The 14,478-nt window shown below is 42.4% G+C and overlaps 1 protein-coding gene across 1 annotated transcript in view; it reads right to left on the minus strand.

Annotated features, from left to right (window-relative positions):
• Window positions 1–14,478, minus strand: part of DSCAM (DS cell adhesion molecule) — a 697,767-nt gene that overhangs the window by 255,237 nt on the left and 428,052 nt on the right. Inside the window, exons 7-8 of the mRNA XM_075912112.2 lie at window positions 13,996–14,292; window positions 12,883–13,158 (exon numbers count right to left, since the gene is read on the minus strand). Of these exons, the coding sequence (XP_075768227.1) occupies window positions 12,883–13,158; window positions 13,996–14,292 (573 nt within the window). The remainder of the gene's footprint in view (window positions 1–12,882; window positions 13,159–13,995; window positions 14,293–14,478) is intronic.

Raw genomic sequence — 14,478 nt, forward strand, 5'->3', positions numbered from 1 at the left:
AGTATAATTATGGAAAATACTGATAATTATTGAAAATAAATCTGTCTTCAATCTGCCAGATGGTATGTTGCCAACGTAATAATAATAAAAATAGTATACATTTATTAAATAATCTTTATAGCATCTCTGTGAGGTAAGCATTATTTCCTACATCTAAACTGAGATGACAACACTCTCAGGGATATTGATCACCCACAATTCCACCTGAAGCCAATTGCTCCTGTGAGTGCTCAATACTTTTTAAAATAAGACTACTACATCCCGATCCAACAAGTTATGCTTCTGGAAACAAGCCCAGAAAACTGAAATTCCATTTTGAATTTTTTTTTGAGGTTTCAGCATGTTTTGGGGGTATGCATTGGGATGGAAATTGACCTTTAAATTATTTTGGGGAGGGAAGGGGGGAATTTAGAGCAAAAGAGAAATGCAGCTCACAATAGTCAATTGCCAGGGGTTAGAGCATTCACCTGAGAGATGGGAGACCCAGGTTCAAGCTCCTGATCTGATGTAGAGCAGGGAATTCAACTTGGGAATCTGGCATCCCATTTGAGTGCCCTCACTGCTGGGTTTTTCACTGTTCCACTAGACAGCCCTGCCTCCATGCAGCTTAAGTTTCTGTAATGATTCTTAGGACTCCTCTCTCAGTGTTCTAGAAAGAGAACCTTTGTCTATAAAGTATGTCTTGGGACACTACCATATAAGGCTATGGAAATTTTTTGACTCATACTTTGATCTGCAAAACAGTTATCATAGTCATATAATTATCCCTACTATCTTCAAATAAAACTTCTCAAATGTTTAAACTGAAGCACATGTATAGGTGTTCACAAGATCAGAACCTCAGGATGAAATTAATTTCTATGCAGAAGGGCAGTAAAAGGCCTGTGCACCATTTCAGTCCCATGAAAGCGCTGTTAAGAGGCCTAGTTCAACACATCATGTATTTTTTAACAGAGTTGAACTGGAATTAAAGATTATGTCTAGGCCTTGTATAACTGAGGCAAAAACGAAACACTTTAGATTTAATCAGGGGATTAATAAACAGGTGAAGTTTTGATACTTATTCCTCCCATTTCCACAAGCTCTTATAACAGAATCATGGGATAGATGTCAAGAAATGGAAGGAAAATCATTTTAATTTGGAAGCCCTGCTGTTGTTGACAGCAGAAACATTCTTGCAGGTAGCAATGACATTCCTTACTGAGCTAGTAAATTGTTTTCAGATGTTGGACATTTGAACAGTCCCAATTCCCATTCATGAGTTGGGTGAGGATACTTTGAATTATTCTCTCTTCAACTTGCTGAATTCCTTTTGTATTTTTGAGGTTACTTTTCCATAGTTGTGAAAATGGAGACAAAGAGAAACAAAGTCCTGGCCTTTCCCCTCACCCATTCAAAAATGTCTATTCAGAGGATCCTGAGAGTAGTGTAGCTTGAAGTAAAGAGGCTGATTTAGGAGTACAGGTTTTCATGATGCAGAATGATAGCATGACATTATTTGCCATGGCTTCCAAAGCTAACAAATATTTGATAGAGATTGCATTAAACTCTGAAAGTATAACATATTCTGTACTAGGCAGAGGCAAAGCAGTCCAGACTGAATAGAGAACATATGCATGTAGCATCTAAAAATAATTTCCCTCGTCTATATTTCCAGATTTCACTGAGATCAGATGCAGATGTATAGTCTGGGGCTATATTTGACTTAACTAAAAGTGGAGAGTTCCAGAAATCTGCAAGAAACACTCACTTATCTCATGAGATTCCCACCCTGATTTTGGAGTCTCTGAAATAAGAGGATCAAATTAACATTGAAATGTTTGAGCAGCTTTTTGTAAGGTATTGAATTTACTCCCCCCCCCCCCCATACACAAACCTCTTCCATTATAATATGTAGGTTGATTTCACCACTATGTAGCAGTTTTCAGATGGAGTTTAAAAACTAGTTGTGACATTGAAAGGCCAGCACATTGTCTCTCCAAACAGATTATTAGAGCATAAATGAGACAGACTATTGTTTACTCCCATTGTATAAACGTTAACATACACATAACCTGTAACAGCTTGGTGTGCTTGCAGAGAATATTTTTTAAACCAGTATGTTATTAGTATCATTGCTTTGACCAACGTTCATATTTAAGTGACAACTCCAACTTGTTGCCAATAGCTAATCGGATATTACACATTTGTATGCTCGAGCTGTTTAAGACAGTTTTAATGAGCTAACCTGAGCAGGCAGGTTACAAAATACAAAAACTTCACATGTCAAGAACCAATGACGGTCAAGAAAAAATTATTAGCCAACATATGACCCAATGTTTTTAAAATAAAGTGGCTATAAGAGAAAGATTTCTGATCTCATGTTTGAATAAATACAATTCGTACAAAGATTGCATCTATCCTCACCTAAAGAAAGTATTTCATTTTTTTTAAATATAAGGCACACATTACCACTGTATTTTTCCAGTTTTAGGCTGGTATAACTTTCATTACACTGGAGGGCAACACAGTGCCATATAATGCTATTAAATGTACAGGCAATTATACCATAACAAATATTTAAAAAATCGCGCTGCTAAAAAGTAGAACTATAACACAGGGTTTTTTCCTTTTTGAGAAAAACCTGGACTTGAGCAAACAGGTCTCCAGAGCCTGTGGACTTTCCCCCTATGCTCGGTGGATTGTTTTCCCAATCCCATGATAAGAAATTGTCTATTAGGAGAAGGAAAAGTCCAGTGACAAATAAGACTGGAAAAAAATAATGCAAATTTCAGCTCTCTACCAAGCAATGCAATGTCTTGGGAGGACTCAAGCCAAGAGCACTTCTTTTATTTAAGAAGAGGATTGTGGTCAAGGCTCACTAGTGCTAACACACTACATTGGACAAACGTCTCAGACACTTCGCCAAAGAATCAATGCCCACAAAACAGACATTAGACAGGATCACAAAGAAAAAACAGTTGCTTGCCATTTCAACCAGAAAGGACACTGTCTCAATGACCTACTCACCTGCATCCTACTTCAGAAGGCATTCAAATCTGCACTTGAAAGGGAATCCTCTGAACTGGCATTCATGCTAAAATTCGACACTCTCCGGGGGGGATTGAACAAAGACCCCAACTACCTTACCCATTACAAAGATAGCTTCCCCAATTATCACCTCTAATACCATTAGCTCACAGACATCTACCTTTCCCCACCTCTAATATCATTAACTCACAGGCATTCACCTTCCTTCTCCCCCTCCCCCCCACATCCCCTTTCTGTTCTGAAATGTGAATTGTCCTTTTCATATGTGTTCATTTTTTTTTAATTGTATCCTTTGGTATATATGGTTGTGACTATTTTCTTCCACTATTTGATCTGAGGAAGTGGGTCTGGCCCACGAAAACTCATCATCTAATAAACCATCTTGTTAGTCTTTAAAGTGCTACATAGTCCTGTATTTTGTTAGTGCTAACACAGGCAGGATTAAATTATGTCTCCTTGCCAGAACAAGTGCACCTGTGAGAAATTCCTTTGATTACCTTCAGTTTCTACCACTGCCTTTCATTAGGACAGAAGCAGTCTTAATGTCTTGGCCAAAAGTCCAAAGGAACCTTGTTGGAGGAAATTGCTAAGGGAATTTATTGAAACAGCACATCCTCCAGATAATCTGTTTTTCCAGTCTCCCCTATGAGCATTATCACCTTCTACCTCTTCTGCGGTAGTGAAACTGAGGTTTTGTCATTTTATGTCACTGTTACTTAAATGGATTTTTCTGCAGCATGCCTACAGAAACACCCACACAAATGGCTTCTGACACATCCTTTCATGGGGTACACAGTGACCTCCCCTTCCTAGACTGATTTAGATCCATTGGCTGATACAAATAATGGCCTGACCCTCATCACCTTTGGAGTGCTTAGTGGCCTCCATTTGGACTGGACTCACTTGGTTCTTATGCACTGGGAGTGCAAAAATCAGGACAGTGTCTGGGCCTTGTGCAGATAGTCAGGACTAGCTACAGTCTAGCTATTCAAATTTCCTTCCCCACACTTGGCTTCTTCTAAAGAGTTTCATCAATGGTGTATTAGTAGGTACAAAACGCAATTTAACCCCTGGAGCATTCGAATTTCTTTTGTTTCTCCCTTACTGCAGTATATTGAGCCTTATCAACGGGGATAATCATTCATCAAAATATTTATTCCAAACTGAAAAGGGTAATCAAACAGAATATATATCTGCTAACATTACACATGCTAATGAAACTGATTGTTCTGAGCTACTGTCTCTGTATGTCCTGGATTCGTTGGTATGTTGTATAAACATTTTCTAGGCAACTGCATAAAAAAGGCTGATATGAGTGGTTCTATAGTTGTACAAAGACAGGCTCATTATTTATCCATCAGAATATTGTATCATAGTGCATTCTTTGTTTATATGTCAACGACATATACATAAAAAAACTCTCCCTCTCCCCAATATATCCAGCACAACATTAAAAGAATTGTGAAGTCAAGCACTCATAAATTAGAAACAACGAGTAATCCTGTGGCACCTGTGAGACTAACAAAAATATATATAGTATTATGAATTTTCACAGTCAAAACCCACTTCTTCAGATGAGCTTGAGTGGAAAAAGGGGGACCCAGGGTTCACAACAGGAAAAGAAGGGTGAGAGAGAAAAAAATACTCACATCCCCAGCCAGAGCCTTTACCCAACTGTGCCCCGACCTCCTTTCCCAGCCTAGAGTTGCTTTCCACTCTCCAAATCACTCAGTTCCAGCCTGAACACCCACTTGCATCCCAAACTCCTCCTCCCCAGCCCCACCCCAGAATCTGCATCTGCATTTGTGTCCTCTCCACTCTAACTGCTGCCCCAGCCTAGATTCCCCTCTGGAAAACCTGAACCACTCATTTCTGGCTTCACCCTGGAACATGCACCCCAGTGCAGAGTCTCTCCTCTCTCACACTCCAATCCCCTGCCTAAGCTCTGAGTCCATTCCCATAAGCCAAACTCTTTTGGCTACATCCCACCCAACCTAGAGTCCTCTTCAGCACTCCAAAATCCCCCGCCCCCAGCCAGAGCCTGCACGTCAACGCTCTGAGCCAGCCCAGTGAAAATGAGAGGGTGAAGGCAGAAAGAGCAAGCAACAGAGGAATTGAGGATGGAGTGAGTGAGAGCGAGGCCTCAGAGATAGGGCAGGGCATGGACTCAGAGAAGGGGCAAGGCAGGGACATGACAAGGGTGTTTGGTTTTGTGTGAGTAGAAAGTTGTCAACCCTAAATGGGAGCAGGCTTTTCACCTGGGAAGCATCTCTTATGAGACTGACCAAAAACATCACCACTTAGTTCTGGTGGGTTTTACTATTGCTTGAATTTATAATAGTTTTGCTCTCAGCATGTGAAGGGTTAATTTTTCAACAATATGTTTCAAAAATTACACACACACACACACACACACACACACACACACACAGTATTCTGTCACTATACCAAAACCTTAACTGTCTCGGTTGAAATCTCCTTGCTGAGTGTTTGCCATAGGCTGACATTAAAAATAAAAATAGCCAGAGTTGTTTGGAGTGATTCCAAACAAGGTGGTGTCTGTGTGTAGGGAAGAGGGAGGGAAATGTGTTGTTATGCTCATGTACCTGTTCTAATAATCTTTCCTTCCAGAAGCTCTCATATTCCTATGCTTTGCAGAAGGGACTTCAGATTCATGACTTCTGGGCCAGAGACATGTCTCTCACTATCTCTGAAAAAAATCCATCCACAGTTGGCCACGTTACAACTTTTTGAAAAATCACAGTTCATGCATGCTCAATAGAGACTTGCTAGAACTTCATATTTAAAGACCCCAGAGAGTCTATCTGTGCTCAGCATGCTCAAGCCTGGCTTACAGGGTGCTGAACAGATCTTTCCTGGCAATTTCAGTTCTGGGCTGCTGTAAGGAGGGTCATGGACAAGCAGCAGAACTGACAGACAGCAGGGAGCCTGTTTCCTTTGTGCTCTTAGTACTTCCCCCTCATGGCTCTGGCCTGATGATGGGTACTACCTAGTGGCTGGGTACTGAAAAATTATCAGGGTGCCCTCTTTTGTCTAAATATGAGTTTCTAGGACCCACATAGCATAAGTTAATATTTTCGGATTGCTGGAAATGAAGTTCTTGTCTCTTTTCTCTGTTCTCAGCTCCCAAAGGAATAGAGGGTAGTGGCACCAAGCACCTAATCAACCTCCATTGGGGCTTGCTGGACCTATCTTACCAGGCCAGCATACCAGGGTCACGGTCTCCTTTTATGCACATTGAGTTGGGGTGGTTCCTAGGCAGGCTTCTAGGAGTCTTCTCTTGGAATGCTAGAGTCTCATATACTCTTTCCCAGAGCTGCTCACCAGCTCCTGGGAACTTCTGAGCCAGAGGGGCGAGGCTAGCCTTGTTTGTGGTAACTCTTTAAACCCTTCATCAGCAGTGCAGGGTTTATATACCCTGTCACACACTCTTGTGGGTCCAGTCAATATGGAGGAGAAAGCTGCACAATTCAAATGCAGAGGAAACGAGAGCTGTACCCAAACAGTAAGGGAGAACTGAGAATGGTTGGACAAGGAGACTGAGTCATGGAGCTCAGAGGTGAAGGCTAAGACTGGATGGGGAAGGAGAAGCGTGAAGTGTGGAGACTGAGACTGGAGACTGGAACTGGAACAAGGACACAGATGCGGAAGTGATAGGACAAGAACAAGGACAGGTTGGACAGGCCAGAGCAGAATGGGTCAAGTTTGGGAAGAATGAGCAGAAGAGTCTGTGCCAACAGGAGAACACCCCTTCAATTCAAGAGAAAAAGTTCTGTGCAGCGGTTCTAAAACTTAAAATCCTGTTGATCACCTATATGGATATCAATGTCCTGCTGTATGATAGAATTTTTAATTTTTCAATTTGCTTGGTTAAAAAGCCAGGAAATTACCCACAAAATTCTATGTTGAAGGACTATAATTAAGGTGGCAAAGGCAAAAATGCAGAAGTTAGGAAATGCCAGAATTAAGGTTGTCTGTGCAAACGAAATGGATGAAATACAAGGGTCCACGGTATACAGAAAGTCAGCTTATGTGAACTAATGATCCTTTCAGGCCTTAAACTCTATGGGTGTGTCTAAACTACAGCACTAATTCGAACTAAGCTAATTCGAATTAGTGCATCTAGACCTAAAAACTAGTTCAAATTAGCTAATTCAAATTAGCATGTCCATATTCAGTGGACCCTGACCCGAGGTTAAGGATGGCCAGAAGCAGTGCCGGCACGGCATCAGCTTAGGATTTAGAGCGTGGAGCTGCTGTCTCAGGCTAGCCAAGGGCTGTGCTTAAAGGGACCTGACCCCCACCCCGGACAGACAGTTCTCAGGGGTTCCCCATTCGCTTGTCTAACTCGATGAGGGACAGCAAAGAAGTCCTGGCTTGGAGTGCAGTGAATGCCCACACTCAGCACATTACAGCATTCGGCCATCAGCCCGGCTGCACTTGCCGCATCCTGCCATCCTGGGGTGGGGTCAATCGGGGGCCTGCAGGAGAGTTTCCACCCCGAGGAGCCCGCAGAGCCACCCCAGTCCTCCTCATCAGGGGCTAGTACCCCATTCCTCCCTTACCTCCTTCCACTTACCCCTCCCTAGCCTCCCTTCCTGATGTACAAAATAAAGGACACGTGTGTTCAAAAACAGAAACTCTCTTTATTGAACAAAACTGGGGGAGACTGGGAAAAGGAGGTGGGAGAGGGGAAGAGAGAGGGTGAGAGAGGGGAGGGCAACTAAAATGGTCAGGGGTTTGGAACAGGTCCCATATGAAGAGAGGCTAAAGAGACTGGGACTTTTCAGCTTAGAAAAGAGGAGATGGAGGGGGGATAGGATAGAGGTCTCTAAAAGCAGGAGTTGGGTGGAGAGGGTGCATTCATAAAAGTTCTTCATTAGTTCCCATAAAGAAGGACTGGAGGACACCAAAGGAAATGAATGGGTAGCAGGCTTCAAACTAATAACAGAAAGTTCTTCACAAAGCAAATAGTCAACCTGTGGAACTCCTTGCTGCAGGAGGCTGTGAAGGCTAGAACTAGAACAGAGTTTAAAGAGAAGTTATATAAGTCATGGAGGTTTGGTCCATGGAGTGCTATTAGCCAGAGGGTAGGAATGGTGTCCCTACCCTCTGTTTTGGAAGGCTGGAGATGGATGGCACGAGACAAACGGCTTGGTCATTGTCTTCGGTCCATCCCCTCCAGGGTATCTAGTGTTGGCCGCTGTTGGCAGACAGCCTACTGGGCTAGATGGACCGTTGGTCTGACCCAGTACGGCCGTTCTAAGCTCAAGGCTCAGGGTCGGGGGTCTCACTGGACCTCCTTGATTTTCATGCAAACCTGCTCCTGGATGGCCAGGCTGGCAGCTCTCCTGCCCTAGATGGCCACTTTCCTGTGCCTAGTGCAGAGGTCGTGGATGAGGTCCACGATGTCTACACTAGACCAGGCGGGTGCCCACCTCTTGAGGACCCGGGCAGGCTCCTGGGAGCCATCAGCCTGGTCCCGGGAAGAGGCAGAGGGCTGGGTGGCAGCGGGTGGCTGGCTGGAGCCGTGCCAGGTGCAGGGTCTGCTGGCAGGGTGCTGGCAGGCTTGCACCTGGCACGGGCACCGTAGCCAGCCCGTGCCCCTTTAAGGGCTCCGGGGCCGGGAGGGGGGCAGACGAGTTTCCCTGGTGTTGGCCAGAGTGGCCACCAGGGAAAGCTGGGGAGGTCTAGCCTCCCACTAGTTCGAATTAAGTGGCTACACAGCCCTTATTTCGAACTAGTTAATTCGAACTAGGCGTTAGTCCTCGTGGAATGAGGTTTACCTAGTTCGAATTAAGCGCTCCGCTAGTTCGAATTAAGTTCGAACTAGCGGTTTGTATGTGTAGCGCCTATCAAATTTAATTCGAACTAACAGCTGTTAGTTCGAATTAACTTTGTAGTGTAGACATACCCTATGAAATTATTTCAGGATATTTAACTCATATATTGTATTGTGCAGATTTCACATTTATTACAGAAACTGTAAAGCAGTGTTTCTCAAAGTGGTTCATGGACCCAGTCTGAGAAAGTTGCTACTGGGTTGGTTGCTACTGGGTTACTGGCCTCATAGCGACAGAGCCTCGCGGCTCCCATCGGCTGGGGTTCACCGTTTGCAGCCAAGTGGAGCTGCGAGAAATAGCAGGCCACAGGCCACCACTTCCTGCAGATCCCTTTGGCTGCAAATAGTGAACCACAGCCAATGGCAGCTATGGGGCTCCATGGCTGCAGATCGAGTAAATAAACAAACCGGAGCAGCCTGGTAGAAGCTTTCTCAAACTGGGTCCACAGACCACTTTGAGAAACAGTGCTGTAGAGGAAAAGATAGCACACAAAAATTATAATAGTTTATACGGTATTTTAAAGCAGTAGGTAAATACTGACTGTTGTTAACTACAGGCAGTCCCCGGGTTACATGGATCCGACTTACATCGGATCCCTACTTTCAAACGGGGTGAGGCAACCCCGCACTAGCTGCTTCCCCCCAGCAGACCACGGAGACACGAAGCTAGCGCCTCCCCCAGCAGACCAGGGAGACGCGGAGCGGCTTTTCTCAGCAGACACCTCAGCTTGAGAATAAAGGACTGAGGGAAGTGAGGTGTGGGAGAATAAAACTGAGCTCTGGAGAAATGTTTGGCTAGAGTTTCCCCTACAATATGTACCAGTTCCGACTTACATACAAATTCAACTTAAGAACAAACCTACAGTCCCTATCTTGTGCGTAACCCGGGGACTGCCTGTACTAATGCTTCAAGGAACTATATATAATATGCTGGGTGAAATCCGTATGTAGTTATTAACTAATGGGAGAAAAAAATGTGTAGCTAAGACATTTTACAGCGGTCCAGGATGACAGCTAAAATACATAATAATTAACTTGAAAATTGTTCAGATTTGACAAGGAGACAGAATAAAGCCCAACTTTGGAATCTTGTAATAATGTAAAAATAATTTGTTAAGATATGGATTTATCTAGTTTGTTTTTTAAAAATACCTAACTCCAATCAAGATAAATAAAAGGCCTGTGATTTGTTTGAGGGGGAGGGGCAGAGTCCAGTTGAAATCTGTTATCCACTGGAAGTCAAAATGCCACCCAGCCACCTCAATGGGTAGAGAAACTTAATTGGGCTGGTGGTTAAGAGGAGAGATCCAGCAGCAAGAGTAGAATACACATTGAATAACACCAGATAGTTTCTCTCTCCTCTTGCAGTATCTGAAATCTATTGACCAGCTGAGGGGAAGGACAATATTTGGCCCAAATCCCCCAACTCCAGGAATTTAACCTGAAGCCTGGGCCATGTGGGCCCTCTTTCATCTCCATTCTAATAGCCCCACGCTCCTACCCACCTGGAGCTGAGAATGGAAATCTAGTCTGGTAGATGCTGTGACCCATAGAGAATCAGGGAGGAATATTTACCTCCCACAAGGTCAGTTTTCTAAAGCCAAAACAAAAACATGGAGAGTTGTTTTGCCTTCCTTCAGAGAATGCCTTTGAGACACAATAGAGTAAGCAGAAATGTGTTAGCTAATTGAGTTACCCAGTTGAGTTATTAATTCATCATAACTTGTGGCCAGTTTCCAAGGCTGTTAAAAAGGTAAAGTGAATGGTTCCCAGAGGTAAAAAGACTTGGGATTGTGTGATGGGCCTTAGGCTAATGGGACAGGTTGAGACCTTGTGGCACTTAATGTGCCCACCTTCTCCCTATGTCCCCCTAATGGAGGTGGGGGTGGTAGGACTCAAAGACTATTGACTACCATGGGTTAGGCTGAGGAGATCCTATCCCAAATCATGGATTATATGGTAGGAGCCTTGTAACTGCTGCACGGGAGCCACTTAAAAACCTAGTTTAGAAGACATCAAGTGATGGGGGGGGGGTAGCACCCCTCACCTGTGTCAAAATAAAAGGCATGGTCTGCTATTTAAATACATACATATGTCTGTCCTCCTTTTGCCATGGTGTCTAGATAAAAATACCCTGGATCTAAAGCATCAAATCTCTTTCAGAATGGCAACTGCATTTTTGTTTAGATATCTGAAGTGTATAGGTATGGCACCACGGCTTTTCTTTACAAATATAGGAAGAGCACTTCCATCTACATCTGATTACATTAGCTGTCATAAGCACTTGAAGAATGATATAATTAAAAGGTGGCATTCTCAACCGGGGGAACAGTAGAGATGATATAAGCACAATTACTAATTTAACATTCATTTTCACAGAGCTGCAACAACAGCAGTTTTGCAAGTCTATTGTAGTGACAGACAAGATAGAGCATAGGATAAAAAGCTGCAGTGTTGGCAACTTTTTATAACAAATTGCATGGAACAGGGCCGCTTCTCGGCTAAAGAACATGATGGGTCAGTCCTTGAAGGGTACTACTGGATACAATTTAATCCCTCCACCCCTTCAAGTAATAAGCAATTAATATCATTTTGGAATCAAAACAAGAAAAAGGCATAGAAATATTCCTGGTATTTTATCTGAGGCCTCACACATATTAATCAAAGAAAACACACACAAGGGGAGAAAAGCTTTAGAACAAATTCATAAGGAGAAAATGCACTTTAGTTTTTCCTGTAGGCATATGTGAAATGAACATGCTAGTCATCTTCAATGTGGGACCACAATACAGTACAACTTCCATTGTCTAGCACCATTGGGACCTTACTGGTCCCGGAGGAGGGATTTTTCCTGACCAGGGAGGTCATTTTTGGCCCCCCTGCTTCTGACCCCCTTCCCAGCTTCTCCAGCAGCCCAGAAGCTATGTGCATTGGATTTCCTGCCCCACTCTGCCCCCCCTAGCCCAGGTGAGCCATGTGCTGGTCTTTCCATCTCCCCCCAGCCCAGCTGAGCCATGCGCCGGGCTCCCTCCCCAATATTGCACTGGACTCCTGGGCAGCTCCAACCCCTCAGCGCTCTGGGACTCTCTTATCCTAGAACATCCATGATTCTGCCTGTAGTTTAGAATAATCGAGCATAATGAGCACTTTTTTGCTTTTTATCTTTCATGTATTTGTGAATGGTCTGGATGCAATGCTTAGAAATTATCATAATCAATTTCTGAATGTTTACATGTCCATTTCCACATCCTTGTATTGGAGCTTTTGCATGGATTTCAAATATCCTGTTTCCAATTGCGAGTTATAGAATAGTAAAATGAATGTAGAGAAATTGTTCTCTCTTTAAAGTATCAACATCTCCCTGAAAAGAACAGTTCTAATTTTTTTTCAAATCAAGTATAATTAATTTAGCTCCTGTATTAGTTTACTGCTTACTGGAGCAAAAGAAGAAATAGATGCAATTTATAACTAACAAAACTTCATTGTATTTGCTAACCAATGAAAAATAACTAGCTTGCTAAACTGACTTTAATCATCAAGAGAAATAATGATCAATGAAACTTCAGCGAACATAACATTCTGGTGAATGACTAGCCATCTTCAGGCACTGAGTCATCTCAGAAAACAAACAAACAAAAATTGCATTCCATGATCGTTAGTCTTCAGTCTTTACTAACAATACAGTCCTCATCATATAAGGCCAGGTTCTCCCAGATTTTCAGGATGAGCAATACCTTACAAGGTAAGTGGTCCTACTCAAGACAACAAGTAAGGCCCAACTCCAAGTGAACAAGCATTGATACTATATGCTATCTATAGATGAACACTGGTTACATATCATGCCAACACAATTATTTAAAAAAAAACAGTTTAATTATCCTATTGCTTATTTTCTAATCACCACAATTTTGTATGTGCAGATTCTTGTACTGATTAAAAAATATCTGACCATTAGTTTGCTTGGCTTTACATTTCAGTAAAAACATTACCTTTTACAGTTACATGGACACTCTGGCTTGTAGACAGCTGGGGTTGAACCAGAACATTGCATGTATATTCCCCCTCATCCACTTCCTTTTGCACATCAGAGAGTTTCAGTGTTCCATTGTTTTCAAATGCTACTTGGCGATGGTTAAAAGGAAGCAGATCAGAGTTCTTGTACCATTTAATGGAGTAATATGGATAGCCAATCACACGGCAATGTATATAGGTGTCCCGTCCTGCTATTGCTGTGATATTTTTCATTGGACGGATGCTTGCTGGGCCTGTAAAAGTAAAAAGAAACTCTTGAAAATAATTTAAGGGAATATTTGCTAGAGGAAATGTTCATTCTTTGCTGAATATATAAATGTTTACGACATCTGTTAATGCAACCTGCCTAACATTTCTTCTTAACGTTTGGCAGTTTTTGTTTTTAAGAACCACTTAAGCAGTCTCCCTAATCTTTATGTGCTCTAGTTTCTCTCACTCTACAGCATGTTTTCTAATTAGGGCTGTGGTATGTGTTTGTATTATTGAATGCTTGTCTGATAAAAATCTTTGCTGCATTGCAAATTAAAGGCTAGGGAATGATTTAATTAAATGTCAAATTCTAAAATGTACGCTAAGCTAGAATCCTGTTACACACGAGAACACTGACAAAATTCTGATGTAAATAAATATAATATCACGCGGATGGATATTATGGCATGTAGAACTACAAGTGCAAGCTAACATATCATATGTATGAGTAATTATAATGAATGTAATACAACTCAAGGAGGAGAGGAAAATATGAAACACATGCAAGCGAAAAACAAAATAGGAAAACATACTAGCAAGGACACTGACCCTCATGCTTGAAAAACATAAATTTAGGAAAAGAGATTGCATAAAAAGCTGACTTCACAAGTCAATAGAGGGAAGGGGAAAGGGTCCTTCTAACTTTAAACCATACAACAGAGTTCCTAGATAGAGAAGAGAGAGGTGTGAAGATGGGGAGAACCACAGAAAGTCAGTTTTGGCATTCCACGATTCAGAGCCAGGCATGCAACAATCTTCTTCTCCACTACAATGAGTTATGTGTGTTTTTTTTTTTTTTGAGGAGCTGATTTGACAAGCACCTCTTACGTTTATTCGAGCCTGGTACAGGATGACTCCAGCAGAGTTGTTGGCAGTACAGCGATAGACTCCCCCATCTCGGACCTGAGTGTTAGAGATATTCAGGTAGCTGACCACATTGCCCTCAGAGGTGATAATCTGGCTGATACGGTGATTACCATCTTTGATTATGGGATCTTCATCCAGTGTCCAGGTGATTGTAGGCAAAGGTGTCCCCTTCACATTGCACATAAGGGAGACAGGCTCTCCTGGACTTACCACTTTCTCACTGAAGGCAGAAATGATTTTGGGAGTTCCATCTGAAGAGGAAATGGAAAGCAAATGAACAGTATGTAGGCACCAAAAAAACCTGCTCTCTTTTCCTTTGTTTAGCCTATAAATCAAGTTTTAAAAAGGTTGCTATCACTCATCTTTCAGGAACATAAGGTGAACTCTAATCAATGAAGGTTAGAAAGGATTTTTTCTGTAGATGTGTTATCTAATAA

Source organism: Pelodiscus sinensis, chromosome 1 (assembly GCF_052426305.1).
Source record: "Pelodiscus sinensis isolate ZL-2025 chromosome 1, ASM5242630v1, whole genome shotgun sequence".
In the NCBI taxonomy this organism is placed as follows: Eukaryota; Metazoa; Chordata; order Testudines; family Trionychidae; genus Pelodiscus; species Pelodiscus sinensis.